The 15,853-nt window shown below is 31.6% G+C and overlaps 1 protein-coding gene and 1 non-coding gene across 2 annotated transcripts; both read left to right on the plus strand.

Moving 5' to 3' along the window:
- The first annotated feature begins 4,590 nt into the window (after positions 1-4,590).
- Positions 4,591-6,693, plus strand: LOC125068056 (UDP-xylose and UDP-N-acetylglucosamine transporter). The gene is made up of 2 exons (XM_047677042.1): positions 4,591-4,723; positions 5,108-6,693. The coding sequence occupies exon 2, from the start codon at positions 5,115-5,117 to the stop codon at positions 6,123-6,125; it is 1,011 nt and encodes a 336-aa protein (XP_047532998.1). The 5' UTR covers positions 4,591-4,723; positions 5,108-5,114; the 3' UTR covers positions 6,126-6,693.
- Trnae-cuc lies at positions 4,982-5,053 on the plus strand. The gene has a single exon. It is a non-coding gene; the product is annotated as a tRNA-Glu (tRNA).
- Positions 6,694-15,853: the final 9,160 nt, after the last annotated feature.

The raw sequence follows: 15,853 nt of genomic DNA on the forward strand, positions 1-15,853 counted from the left end.
CAATAGGAAAAAAATCACCAATTTATATATTTTATAATATTATGATTGTAAAGAGAAAATGGTGTTGAAAGACTTCAAGAGATTACAAGGATTATACTAAATACAATGCTATCTATGATGGATCGCGCTAAAGATGACTTTACACTTTTGTCGCGACGATACGTAGGTGGACGGGTAAATGGGCAATGATAGGCAATACTGAGTATTGCTGTTTGGAGGTAGAAAATTTAACGGATGGTACCTATCTAGATGGACTTGTCCACTATCTCTGACACCTTGGCTTGGCAATAAAATATTACAAGTCTATTTAAAATTTGTAAACATACAGCCAACATAAAATTTAGATTTACAGTTGTCTGGAAATTGAAACATAAAGACAAAACAAAAAATTAACGTTACACCAGAGACACTGATAGTAGAGATTAGATTATGATAAAAAATATATATATAAGATTTTTTCTGTTATTCTTTTTATTAGGACGACACAGTTAATGACACATGTCTGTTATACTTTACACTATACTTTTCACAATCACGAGATTAATTCTAGGTTAATATTTTTCATGGCTAATAAAATTTAGTTGTCATGTTACTGCGCGTTCGATGACGGTTGACGCACGGAATTCAAATTAAAGAAAAATAATTTTTTTCTTTACATATATATATGTAGTTTATTTTTTGATGTGGTTACATACAATATGGTCGATTGTGAACGTAGTTGGAGAGGAAATCGTCACTCGGATGCTTTTCTGCATTAAAACTGTAACGGATATGACAATGGTACACTCATAACGAAACTCGTATTACGAACTTATATATTGATAGATACACAGAAATTCTATAATTCTATACCGCCAAGCAATTTCCTTAACTTAGCCAAGTTACTCAATTACCCCCAATTATCCAACTTAGATCAGCCGAGATGGCCCAGTGGTTAGAACGCGTGCATCTTAACCGATGATTTTGGGTTCAAACCCAGGCAGGCACCACTGAATTTTCAAGTGCTCAATTTGTGTTTTTAATTCATTTCGTGCTCGGCGGTGAAGGAAAACATCGTGAGGAAACCTGAATGTGTCTAATTACAACGAAATTCTGCCACATGTGTATTCCACCAACCCGCATTGGAGCCGTGTGGTGGAATATGCTCCAAAACTTTCTCCTCAAAGGGTGAGGAGGCCTTAGCCAAGTAGTGGGGAAATTTACAGGCTGCTAATGAAAAAAAACCAACTTACGTCAGACCTACTTTTCTTTAATAATATACCTCTAATATATATCTTGTATATGTGATATATGTTTTACATGAATGTAATTTATTTCTTAGAAAATTAGCGTAATCTTTATTTCAATAAAGTGTATCTATTTCTCAATAAAATGCATCGCATACGTCCATAGTTCTAGTTAAATAACTACCTTAAATTATTGAGACATCTAGGCGGAGTGTTGCAATACAAAAAAAAGTTAAACAAACAAGCCAACATTTTTATCTTGGTGTGCATGACAGCTACGTTTGACATTCGCCAAACGTCATACTAGTTTAATAGTGTGCGTGTACTTAGTGGTCAACGGTTGGGCACTATGAACAAGCACGCCTTATTTCGTCACCTTTTTACCTTCGACAGCCAATCTGAAATAAATAAAATCAAAGAATATTACATAGAAGAGAAAAAAATACATCACAAAAAAAAACCTTTACAATTTTATTGTCTGAAAACTTAGCGATTCCGATCAAACCTCGCCTTGGGCGAAAGTTACACAGACGTGCAGTTGTCTATACAGCAAGCAATTTGTGAGATGTTAGACATTGCATTGGAAGGTACCTAGAATATAACCCTTCGTTTCCAGGTCACGCTTTATAAATAGCGTTGATTAAATAAAAAAAAAAAATAAACGCTACCGTTCTGTCTACGTGACACTTAAATACGTTTACGACACATAATAATTTGGAAACGTAACATATTGAAGCCTTGTGCATATGGTTTTCACTGTAATTTTCTTCTGAAATAAAAGGTAGTCGTGACTAAATGTGTACGATATTAAATTATCTTTTGGTCTCAAACGTTAAACTTAGAAATGTATAACGTTATACATTATATTTTACCTTGAAATTATCTCTCTATCTCATCGAGGTATAATATGTTACTCTTTAAAAACTAATGCGGTTACAACTAATTAAACATTATCAAAGTGGAATTCTCTTTTGCATCGCAAACGTTTCATTTTGAAACGTTACGTGAGGAAACGTTGTATATTCTACTTGGAAATTTAACTGTCATCGCGTTTAAAGCAGTTGTCTTCAAAAATTAAAGCGGCTGCAACTCTACATACGTGATAGAACATTTGCGTTGAAAACGTTTAATTTTAAAAAGTCACATCATGTAGAGACGTAACTTCAAATGAATGACATTTTTAATTCGTAGCTTCAATAGCTAAAGGGTATGCGGACCGCTTATAAAAGCCGCGGCTTCGACCCTGAATTCTTGGGCAATTGTCAAGCCTACTAGCACAAGGCCCACTACTAGTTACAGCTTAATTATTATTATTGATAATGTAGTAATTAAAATAATTAGTAAAGGTATTTCAGACAGCAGGCTTTGAAGACCAGGTACCTAAAATCAAACTGAAAAAAACACTAGTTTTTAGTTCCTAGTTTACTTGGTGACAGGGTTTTGTGCGGGCCCGTCTGAGTAGGAACCACCCACTCATCAGATATTTTACCGCCAAACAGCAGTAGGCAGTATTGTTGTGTTCCGGTTTGAAGGGTGAGTGAGTCAGTGTAACTACAGGCACAAGGGACATAACATCTCAGTTGCCAATGTCGGTGGCGCATTGGCGATGTGACGAAAGATTAAAACGTAACGGTAATTTCAATTTACATGTATGTGTGTGTGATAGAGTTAAGATGATTAACATATTTGTGTGCAATAACAGTTAATTATACTTGTAATTTATTTTTTAATGAAATTCTATCACAATACTTGCTTTACCAAAAATTTTATTTTAGAAACGAATAACCTTCAGGTACTTCCGAAAGGTTGACTTAGCGGAGTTGGAAACTTGCGTATAAGTTTACCCTTATAGAAAATATCCATGAAGTTCTATTAAATGGCAAATCATCATCGTCACAGGCATCGACAATAATGGTAAATTTTATTAATCAAAGCCAAATTTTCATAAAGAAATGTTCGATTATACAAGATAACAATTTTATCAGTAAGGCCCTAATATTTTTCGAGGGCAATCAACCTATGTAATTTCGTTATATCCCACTTGTCGTGTGTTTTGTTGATCGATTAGGCATTTTTCAAACGTTTTCTTCATTCGTTCTCGAAGCTTTACACTAACTTATTGATAGTCGAAAAGAAAACTATCACCCGTTCGAAATTGGAAAAACCCGGCATTACGAGAATCGGCGAAAGATACTCAAGAGGAGTACTTTTAAAGATGTTAAATTAACCAATCGCAGATTGTTATCCAAATTTTTTTAAGTAATAACTTTTGTCCTTTCTTTGTCCGCGTTTGAGGGTATAAGAGAATGAGAATGAATGAGAATTCCCCAAGTGGTAGGTTGTCTACCACAATGTCAACAACATTCATAACATAGAGTAAAATTTTTACTATAATATTAATATAATACTTATGGTACAGTTTTGGTGAAAATTAAAACGCATAAAATATACGGAACCATCGTAAGACTGGATGTCTTGTATGGATTGTACGGATGTCTAAAATGCTCTAATTCTGTTATTTCTATAGATTGATTAGAAATAACAGAATTAGTGAATTTTAATACAATCTTCCTATAATCATTTAGATAAATGTAGGGATTTTTCCGAGGGAATATTACATTAACAGTTAAAAACAAACCTGTATATATTTTTAAATTTATAAAAATAAATGTATTATTCAAAGAGACAGCGTACACTCGATATATTTTTATATAAAGAGAAACATAATATCTGATGTTAGGGATTGGGGACGATATAGGAAAAGGTTCTCTAAAGGCCTAAAATAACATGGACCCATTTCTATAGCCCGTCCCACTTATTGTTATGATAATAAAAACCTCGATAAATCTGTTACAATCGCTTTTATACCCTTTTAATATCAAATACAGGTTCTAAGGAACATTCCTATTATCTATCATTGAAGCCATTTTTGTAGTATATTTTTATTTGGCGATTTGATAACTATAATTATTGCTTAGAATTTTTGGTTCATGTTCTTTTTTCAAATAATATCAGCAATAAAAAATTAAACATTATTTAAAAAAAAAAATTGGTATATGAATAAAAATGTTTTAAAAAATATATTTTTTCTTATTTCAATTTGCATAAGGTGAGCTACATAACACAGAAAATAAATTACTTTAAAACTACACTACTTACTAAAATGAGTTAAACTATATTTTTTAGAAAAATTTAGATATTGGTTCAAAGCTGTTTATAACAGGTTAAAAATATAGGTCGTTAATGATTGTAAACAACGCCATCTATCGACGACGGAATAGAACTAAAAATAGACCTGTTTTATCAACATAACCTACAGCGCATGCGATCTGCTCGAGGCCACGGTCAAAACGACGTACACAATGTTCCCAGGCAATAAGCCCAACGCACACAAATGCGATCTGCCATCGCTGTCAAACGTGTGCCGCTTGTCAGAATGTGTTCCATATCATAATTACAGTGTTTATTTGTGTTTAATGTGAAAAAGCGTTGAAAATGTAAGTATTGTTTTATTATTTAACCCCTAATGTAATCAAAACATTATCTCAATATTTTTTTGTCACAAAATGGCAATGCTTTATGAAGTTGAATAATATTTCACTTGTGTGGGTGTATTGGTCTATGTGGAGTGTCGTTATATTTTAATCAATGTCATATCTATTCAAATATGTTTTAAAATAGAAAAATAGTTATTTTCTAATTATAGATAATATTTTAAGTAGTATATGAAAGACATTTTTGACTTACAATTAAAATCCGATATGGTCTAGTGGCTAGGATACCTGGCTCTCACCCAGGAGGCTCGGGTTCGATTCCCGGTATCGGAATATTTTTTTATTAATTTTATAATTTATTATTTCTAACTATTTTTTTATTTTCAGATCCAAGATGAATATAAAAGCAGCTTTAGCGATTGTCATGGTATTTGTTGGATGCTGTTCCAATGTAGTATTTTTGGAATTGCTTGTTAAGGAAGATCCAGGAGCCGGCAACTTAGCCACTTTTCTACAGTTCCTATTCATTGCTACCGTTGGATTCTGCACAGTCGGGAAGTTCGGCTTTGCTAAACGAAACATTCCATTCAAACAATATCTTCTCCTCGTGGGTTTCTTTTGGACAAGCAGCGTCACAAACAATTATGCATTTGAATTCAACATATCTATGCCGTTACACATGATATTCAGAGCTGGGTCCTTAATGGCGAACATGGCTATGGGAGTTTGGATATTGAAGAAAAAATACTCACCTCTTAAATATCTTGCCATTTTCATGATTTCAGCTGGTATTTCTATATGTACTATACAGTCAAGTGGAGATGTTAAGGCACAAAGAGAAACACATGCAGATGCTGCTGAAGAAGAGAAATTGAAGTTTATTGACTGGCTCTGGTGGTGTCTGGGCATAGCCATCCTAACCTTCGCCCTATTTGTCTCAGCTAGAATGGGAATATTCCAGGAATCACTGTATTCAAAACACGGAAAACATCCCTGGGAAGCATTGTATTACACACATTTAATGCCATTAGTAATTTGGATACCGACAGCTCCGAATCTGATCAACCACGTCCAAATAGCAATGAATACACCTGAAGTAGATTTCTTAGGGTTTATTTTACCTAGGCAGATTCTATGGATGATCCTTTATGTTCTGACTCAGGGTTTGTGCATTAGTGCCGTTTATGTTCTGACCACAGAATGCGCTTCACTGATTGTCACATTAACCGTCACTCTTAGGAAATTTGTTTCGTTATTGTTTTCAATTTTATACTTCAGGAATCCATTCACTTTCGGTCACTGGATGGGTACATGCCTAGTCTTTATTGGTACAATGATATTTACCGAACTACTACAGAAATGCATTCTCATGTTCCTGCCAAAGGATAAGAAGAAGGTGCAGTAAGATTATGATAGTGTGACGCTGAGTGTTTCTATGGATACCCGATAAACTATTTATCAAATTCCATTTTATAGCGAACAATAAAGTTAATGATGCCCATGTTTTTTAATTCCTTAGCAAATAAGGTTGCTTAAATGTACTATATACTGTAGCTACCGTTCAAATTGTTTGTGATGTATATTATAATTTTTTAATATTTCATATGTAATTATTTTATCAGGCATCTAAGCATTATAAATGATTGACAAAATGACAAATGACCTAACTTTTATGTATATAATTTAATTATATATAAATATTTATTCAATTTTATTACAATTAAAAAAAATTATGATGTTGTATAATACTTAAGTTACTTACAATGATTTAATCAACATTTGATTTGATTTGGTAGAAATATAGGTCTCAAAATAGCGTAGATATAATAAAATGTAATATTGTATCTTTTTTTTTTCAGTTATGACTTTTTATATTGTGTTGCCATTTAATAATGTTAGTGCTGGTATTATGATTGTAAAGTACAATTATTTAAAATCCATTGGGTATAATTATCGTTGTTATTATTATTATTATTTTATTAACAATTTTACTATGTGGATGTTTTTTGCATTTTTAGTGTTAAGCAAATATATAAAAATAAATGTTAATGAGTTATTAGTGTTGTGAAATAAAAGACTTTTACTGACTTTTAATACTTTTATTAGTCGGTAATATTTACTTAATTCTAGATATTAATACTATATATTAATTATGTGTTAAAGTAATACTTATTTGTGTACAGTAGGAGAATGTACTTTTTTTTTTCAATATGTATGTTTTTTTTTTTTAAGAATGTTATAGCCCAGTAGTTATATTATTTTGAAATTACTTGCTATATCACTTATTATATAATGCGTCATCGTACTAATATTGTATGTTGCATGTTTGGATGTTTGATACTTAATCACGCAAGGACGATTGGTTTTGGATGAAATTTGCAATCGAGAAAGCTTATCCCCTTAACATATAGGTTACCTAACACCTTCTAAAACAGCCCTACTCCCCTTTCTTATATGTGGGTGAAGAGCGGGAAAGCTAGTTAATATATCTCATATTTAAATCCCCCTTTCAGTACGTTCCTTTTGCAAACACAAGTATGTCTTGTATTATATAATATGGAAGATAAAAATATATCTACATATTCTATTAAGTACCACTTCTATTATTATATTTCAATAGGAAAACGTGATATTGCCAATGTTAAGCTATTAACAACCTTATTACAATGATTCAAGGTTTATTTATGAACAAATACAGTTTACTTCCAGTCAATGGTCTTGAATCTTGAATATTTCATAATTATCGAACATTAAACAATGAACCTATTTCAAATTTCTTAGTAAGTATTTATTAACGAACAATCACAATTATTTATTGAAGGTAGTGTATGGACGATTAACTGTTTTTAACCGACTTAAAAAAGGAGGTTCTCCTTTCGACCCTTGTATATTATATGTTCGTATGTTTGTGATTGTCTCAAAAAATAATAATCCGATTAGGATGTTTAGGATTCGTTATGTTGTATTATATATATTCGCTATTAATTTTGTATTCGCTTTTGGTTTCGCTTCATCTGTCTTGTTTTATAATTCTACGGTGTAGGTATGCGTTTAATTTTATACGTAACTCAATGTGTTGCCTCCATGACACGTAAAATTTTAAAAAATTAAGTTGATTTACAATTCGGTATTGAAATGGAAAGATTTTTCCGATGAAACTAACATAAGCTATCGTCTACTGTTTGTCAATCGCAAGGTGAGAATTGTCATGACATTCTGGAATATACGAATCAAAATCGATTAACGATCACAAGTCCTAAATTTTACGATTTTGTAAATCGATATTAACTGGCATTACTTGTGTTCATATTCGTTTCATTCATTTTTGTGAATATTTATGTTCCATTCCACGAGACGAATTCGAAGGGAAAAAAATATTCGCACCTCATTGATTGATGTGCGCCGATCACACACAATCTTAAGAAATGATTTGTCTAATGAAGATCATACGCATTTACCAATGGCTGCACGGGGGCAATTTCCTTCGGGAGCGCCTTTCGTGGAATTAACTTCATGGTATAGTACTTTTATAATGATTCGATGTTCTCATATAAATATCAAAACGATTGGTTAATAATTGTCGAATCGTCGGTAAGGTGAAGAGCTTATCCAGACAAAACCGGTAATAAGCGGTTACTATATATGTATATTGTAGGCAAATTTATTCTTATACTTATATATAGAATAGATTAATCTTGAAGATAAGCAAGAGATGACTTGCTTTTAGTGCAAACAGTTATCGATGAAATAATGTTCCTTATGTATCTTATTGTATGAATATTGATCAGTTACGTAACTGTTTTATGTTTATGACGATTTCAATAAAGTGGTATAAAAATGCACTTATTTCTTTTCATTATACATACTGACTGATTTTACATACATAAGTAAAACGTCGTGAGAACCTGCATCATTTCAATGAGATCCTAGACCATGCGTATCCGCATTAGAACGCTATATAGAGCGTGGTGGAATGAGCTCCTAATCTCCTCAAACCGAGTGGCCTTAGCCCAGCAGTGGGACTATTACAGGCTGTTATTTGCTTATTTAAGTTTTATACGAAATTACAGTTTTTCCATTAGAATGTTATCAGTTTCAATTTCCCTAATTACTATTAGGGATATTACTTATGAATAAATAAATGAATTCGTTGTATACATTTTATTAATTTATGCGAATACCTTTAAAACACTTTTAAACTAGAAATAAAACGCTTTCAATAAGAGAAGTTTTCTTAAATTATAACAAGACTAAAAGTGTTTAAATATCTTTGATTAATATTATTATTTTCGAAACGAAACCTGTTTCTGCTCAATAGGAGTTTAATTTTTGAGTTAAAATTTGTGAAACATTTTAGCAAGTAACGTTTGAGTAAACAACAATAATTTTGTTTTGACAACGGTACTCTCAGAAAAATAAATAGTAAAATGTTAATGCAAACTAAACACTCCAAATGCTAAATATGTAAAAACTGATGTAAGTACAGCAAAGTAGGAAAGTGTTCGATCTTATTGACAGCACCAATTTTCTCGGTATCACTATAGATTATAATCTACAATGGGGTCCATATTAATTGGCGGGTAGAATTAGCTCTGCGGCATTCGCGTTTATGAAAATTAGCTCTGTTTATTTTAGTTACTTCCAAGCAAAATCTCCTATGGCGTTATGACATAACATACATATATTGTATTTAACTAACATGACTGTATTTTTAGATGTTGAAAAAGAGTAACTACTGAGTTTCTTACCGATTCTTCTCGGTAGAATCTACATTCCGAACCGGTGGTAGCTTTATTTTAAATAGAGTGTAAAATTACGATTCAAAGTGCTTGTAAAAGTTAATAATTCTTTATTTAGGCAATTTATCTACACACATCAGTATCCCGGAAAACGTTCAAAATTAATCTATTGTAAAATTCGAATAAGGCAACCGATGCAATTATTCGTCAAGGCAATTATAAAACTAATTACTTATTGAATAAAAACATACATTGAGTATGAAACGATCGCCTCCAAGCCGTTTCAAATAGAAATATTAATAATTGCATTGTAAATATACTTTCTATAGAAAAAGGAAAGTTTCGTTGGGTTTGTTTCGTTTTCGTCACTGAAGTATTTATTTCAACTATTGGTAACTTTTTTATTTGACTATCAATTAGCAAATGTAATGTTTTTATATAAAATAAAGATATTTCATTTATGTTTTGTGTATTGCACTTACCTGCTGGGATTTTCTCTGTGATTTAATTATTAAAAAGTAGCTAAGTCAACTAGAATATTCAGTTTTTATAAAATTCAAGTATTGTTAGTAATTACATTGATAACATTTGATAACATACATATTTATGTGTCAATTAGGTGTACTATATTATCTCACACGCGCCCAAATCTCAGTTAGAATAACTGATAACAGGCTGTACTAAAAACACAGACAAGATATAATATAGGAATTAAAAAATGTAATTTATTTAAAACAAAATATCAACCTGACTAAGTATTCCTGTTTGACGGTCGAATACAATATGATGAGTTGGTAATTTTTACCTAGACGGCACACAGCCTACCACCAAGTAAATTTATATTATGAACCAGCACACATTGGAGCAGCGTGGTGGAAAAAGTTCTAAACCTACACACTCCTACTAAGATGAAAGAAATTTTTGACAAGAATACTCTAAGGATATTTAGCGCGCGAATTTATGATTACGGGAAAGTTACAAGAAAAAATGTGCAAAGAATTATGTATAATGTATTTTTTATTGTATACGTAGGTTAGGATTACGCCATGATAAGTGGTCACCAACGCCTGTAGACCATGCAGTAGGAATATTACATTCCTTACATCGCTAATGCGCCACCACCCTTAGAAACTAAGATGTGTCTGTAATCACATAGGTTCTTAAGAATCAACATCATAATGATTATTTAATTTTGCACGAGGAATTGTTTGGATTAATTCCGGCTGCGGAATTTCACCTTCGGACATCTCGTCAAAATTCCAAGTATCACCTGCACCACCTCGATGTCCAAAAATCCACAACAGCGCGATTTTTAAGACATTTACTGCCTCACACAACCACTCTGTGGAACCAGCTTTCGCTGGCGGTTTTTCCGAACCGATACGACTTGGGAACCTTCAAAAAAAGAGCGGGCTCATTCCTTTAAGGCCGGCAACGCACCAGCAAGCCCCCCGGTGTTGTACTGTCCCCCTGGTGGTAATCACTTTCCATCAGGCGAGCCTCCTGCTCGTTTGCCACCTATAACATCATAGTAATAATATGTTGTAATTGTAAGTTCAATAAAAGTTATTGATTTAATATTTACATTTTAATACTAAATTTGACATAAAAAAAAACATCATTACAATATTTGCTCAAATGTAAGTAGGTAAATGTATTTAATGGGAGTAAAAATAGCTTACCTATAGAATAGAATTTTACAGACATTCATAATTATATCGTATAAGATAATTATGTTGATTCATCGTTTGCGTTTATTTGAAGGTTGTATCGGAAACTGCTAGTCATCTTGGCAAAACACTCAAATTACGTTTGTACAAACATTGGATCCAACGCGGCCAAGCACATTATTATTTAGATATTTAAATGACTTGACTAGTCTGACTTGGTAAGGTTTATTTCGATATACAAAGTTGTTGTATCTTTGATATACGTATATTTTATAAATTTACTAATAAAGTATTGTATTTCTTTAATCTAAATCATAAATAAAAATGATTGTATCTTTGTATGTTGCTCTTACGTAATCCATCTGATTGTAATGGGTCAAATTACTATTTGACCTGTGTACGCCCGCGATTTTTCTGGGCAAAAAAAAACGTATATATCTTTATTTTAATGTTTATCGTTTAAAATAAACAATTTATGTGGACACTAGTTTTGTATTGTAGTTTCAATTATAAATAATAAATAAAAAAAAACATTTAATACTTATTCACTTTTATAATTTCCAAACCATAAATTCTACAAACAAAATGTAGCCACTTATAAACATTTTTATCTGTCGTTTTATCTCCGAGTCTGACGATTTATTCTGCACCTAAATAACATAATTACCTAGATAAAATTATCGCTAGTGTTAGTGCGAAAGGTCGTTTTTGACAATTGTGTAGGTACTTTATAGTGGAGAATATAATGACGTTATTTTTGGAACGAAGTTCTTTTAGCGGCTTACAGTAGAGTGTACTGCCAAAAATCGTCACGTAAGGAAAGAGGTTTATGATTCCAGGCGACTTTTTCCTCTCTTTCTCTTCTTCTCTGTATCTTTCTATTATATGCGGTATTTTTATAAAAAAAATTAAGCTTATTTTTATATTTTGTTTAATTCATATCTTTGTTTTGTTTAATTTGTCATTTAATAAGTTATTGTCATTAAACCGATGTTAATTTAGATCATTGCGTTTGTTATTTAATATATTTCATACTTAATACCACGACACATCTCTTTTTTTAAATTATAATTGCTTATTTAATAATAAATTTAACACTAAAAAAAAATAAGAAAAATGATATTTATTTTCGATTATTTGTCCGACTGTAGGTTATATAATTATTTATTTTATTAAATATATAATAAATATTTTTATTATTATTGAAAAAACTTTGGATATGGAAATATTTCAGGTTATTACATGTTATTTTAGTGTTAAATCTTGAAATAATCTTGTTAATTTTGGACTCTAATATTGTCTATTAAAAATAACAATAGTAAATTACCTGACATTTCACATTCTGAGATAGAAGCGCTTGAAAATGAGGGTTGAGTCAAAACACTAAACATCGAGATGATTGGTAACAATATATAACATAACATCGTTCATTATTTTTGCTTTTATATGATCTTTCTTTTTTATTCACAAATTGTTTATTTACTCTTTTTATCAACTTTATTTTACCTTAACACAAAACGGGTCGATTGTAAGCAGTTCAACTGTTGGTATTGTCTTCTAAGCGAAATGGACACGGCCTTTATGTTAAAAATGGCTATAGTTTTATTGCGTTTCCCATTCTAAGATGTAATCTCTTAATTTGTTTTGATACTACTCTCAAATTCGTTCCTTTTTTAAATTCTGAGTAAAATAATGTGAATTACATTCATAGAAAAATAAACATTCTTCAACCATTGTATCTCTTGTATCTGATAACAGTGATTTGTTCAAAGCGAAAAGCGTTAAGGTAGATGGTGAGTCTGTGATACCCAAACTGCACGAAGCCGATTGGTAGATTCGCAAAATCAGTTCACACTGGGTTGGCATATATTGAAATATCCGTAATACGTATTCAGTCACAAATTTAACAAAAAATATCGCTATATATTTTACAATAATAATAATATTCTTTATGTAAAACAGGAATAAATTGCTCTTAAAAAATAGTTGTCTGTATATTTTTAACCTATCCGAGCCAATCAATAAGATACTCGTTTAGATAGCATAGAAACAACGTTTAATAAAACTATAGAGATCATATTTTTTATCTAGATAAAGTTTTTTCTTTTTGACTTACGACCTTGATAATTTTTTTAGCACACGGTCAATTGCGACTGTTCCTACAAATTTTTAGCTCTATCGGACTTTTTCCAACGTTGAATGTCTGTTTTAAATGCAGTGTAGGTTGGTTGGAAAATTGGAGTTCGCATGTTAAGTGGTCACCCCAATTGTATTTATTGGCAATGTTAAGCATTTAGAAGTCAACTAACAGACTTGATTAGAAATTGTATCTTGTTCTGAATTGATACAGACTTTTAATTCTCCATTTACTGCTGTGCTAATATTTGCACCACAGGGATTGTTACAAGCACTGTATCTCCTATTTTTAAGGGTAATTTTAATTTAAAGTTACCACCGGTTCGGAATTTATATTATATTGAGAAACATCGACAAGAATTTTCGTTCTTACAGTTTATTATCGTTCAAAAAATATACAAATAATAATCGTAAAGAGATCCATTGCAGAACCAAGACGCCCCCTATTTATTTATCTTGTATTGATGTTCATACAAGATAGAAGGGAAGAGAGAGATTAATACTAAATCTAATTTATTTTATCATTTATGCTTTATTAATTAACAATCTCTTAAACATCAAAGCTTATAAAAGTAAATGATTATGTTGTTTAACCTAAGCGTTTAATATCGACCTTTATTTCTAACACAATGTCGTTTAAATAAATACTTTAAATAGAACCAATTTATCGACAGCGAGCTAAAAAAATACTGGCGAGCGATTGTAGAGCCTACCTCGCGGCGAATATAATAAATATTATCCAAGCCAACCGAAGCACGTTACTAGTAACTGAATAAAATCTACATTAATCAATAAAATTTGCAATGCATAGATTAATTCACTTTTTTTTTTTAATTGAGAATTTTACCTGAAAAATGTGCAGGAACTATTTATATTATAAAACAAAATAATTTTATTCGATTTAAAGATAACTTTAAACATGACTCCGTAGAATACTAATAAGAATGCTAAATATCTAAATTTGAGCGAAAACCAATCTGTCACAAGTGCAAGCAATTCAAATAGACATAAATATCAGTTATGACATTTCATACTCAATAGAATGGCATCTAATCCAATAGTTTCAGCCTAAAAATGAACACATAAAGTCTAATATCGTTACGAAAGAGCTCGTCCAGTTGTCTGTTACTAAGCGCATAGGGTGTAAAGAATCAAGCGGACTCAGCGTGTCCATTAAAAAAATAAAAAACCCTTCCACCGTCGAGTTATGTAAAACAAAGAAGATTTCCTCTTCAAATCGGCTCTCCCGAGAACAATGCGGGGTCACACAGGCCCCGTTCGTTAGCGGCGTAGTGGGTCATTAGTCATGTACTGATTTTTTTTCGTTTCGTGTAGGGTTAGGTCAGGCGAAATCGTGGAGGTAATGTAGCCGAAATATCTATTTGTAATGAAGTGGATTGAAGCCCGATGAGAGCTATTTGTTTCAGACTTCCGTCCCCTTTTTTCTTACGTTGTAATGATCATCAACTACATATTTGTAAAGCTGTATTTGCGATATACTCGTATTTGCTTCTGTGCTGATCTTAATAGGACCTATTAATTTTCTAAGCGTTAAGGTATTCTTGGTTATGTTGACAAGTTATTTATGTACACTTTTGAGAAAAAATGTATAAGTTTTTTGAGATTTTATCGATTGATAAAGTAATGCATGGGAGGTTGTGAACGGAACATTTTTCCGAATTCACGAACGAACAAAACTTTAATTGTGTTATTAATACATTTGTTCTTGCACAGTCCAATCAGGTGGCAATCCTGACACGAATGACGATAGTTTAGGTCCAGGATCAACGTACTTTGTTCTGAGGCACGAGGATATGTAAGCACTAACTATTTCTACTCTACAGAAAGTGACCAATATTGGTATTTGGTATTCGGTTTCCGCAGGAAAGGATATGTCTAGTGTGGATCTACTGGATGTCTTGTGTTATCTTTGCCTTGTAGGCTAACAATAAGACTAAGACAGCAATTAATTTACTTGTATATAATCAATGTTAGTTTAGGTAATAACCTAAACGGCACCTCGATACCATTATATTTTATACAAAATGGACAGTACGCAGATATTACAGCAAGAAAGTACTAGATCATTATTTGGGTTCTACTAAGATTCTGTACTTACTGCTTAGAATTGATTTCATTTATTAAATATAATATAATATTTTTGACGTATATTGATAGTAATATTATAGTATGCCATATATAATGCAATAGTTTTTATTAACTAATTTTAATGAAGGAAGTTCTCAATTCTGCATAATTATTTATTTCGGGTATAACTCTTTTGTTTTCGAACATAATTTGATGGTTTGTTTGCGTTGCGATATACTGAACGTATATATCTTATGTGGCTGAGTTAAAAAAAATTGGTATTGAACGTTGTCAAGTTTTAATTTGAAGCGAAGACAAATATATTATTGCAGTCACGTGTACTGTGTGTGACGCGTGTTCATTTGATTATATTGCTTTATTCTGTTAGGTAATTTTGATTATAAGGTAACCAACCAACTTAGTTGTAGATTTCTTGTGCCTTTAGTTGCACAAGCTCACTCACCCTCACACTAAATCATAATTTCATTGCGGCTGTTTTA

This window comes from Vanessa atalanta, chromosome 13, assembly GCF_905147765.1.
Source record: "Vanessa atalanta chromosome 13, ilVanAtal1.2, whole genome shotgun sequence".
Taxonomy (NCBI): Eukaryota; Metazoa; Arthropoda; class Insecta; order Lepidoptera; family Nymphalidae; genus Vanessa; species Vanessa atalanta.

What these genes read in the sequence shown, in the direction of transcription:
- LOC125068056 (XM_047677042.1), top strand. Translation starts at nt 5,115, where the DNA reads ATGAATATAAAAGCAGCTTTAGCGATTGTCATGGTATTTGTTGGATGC.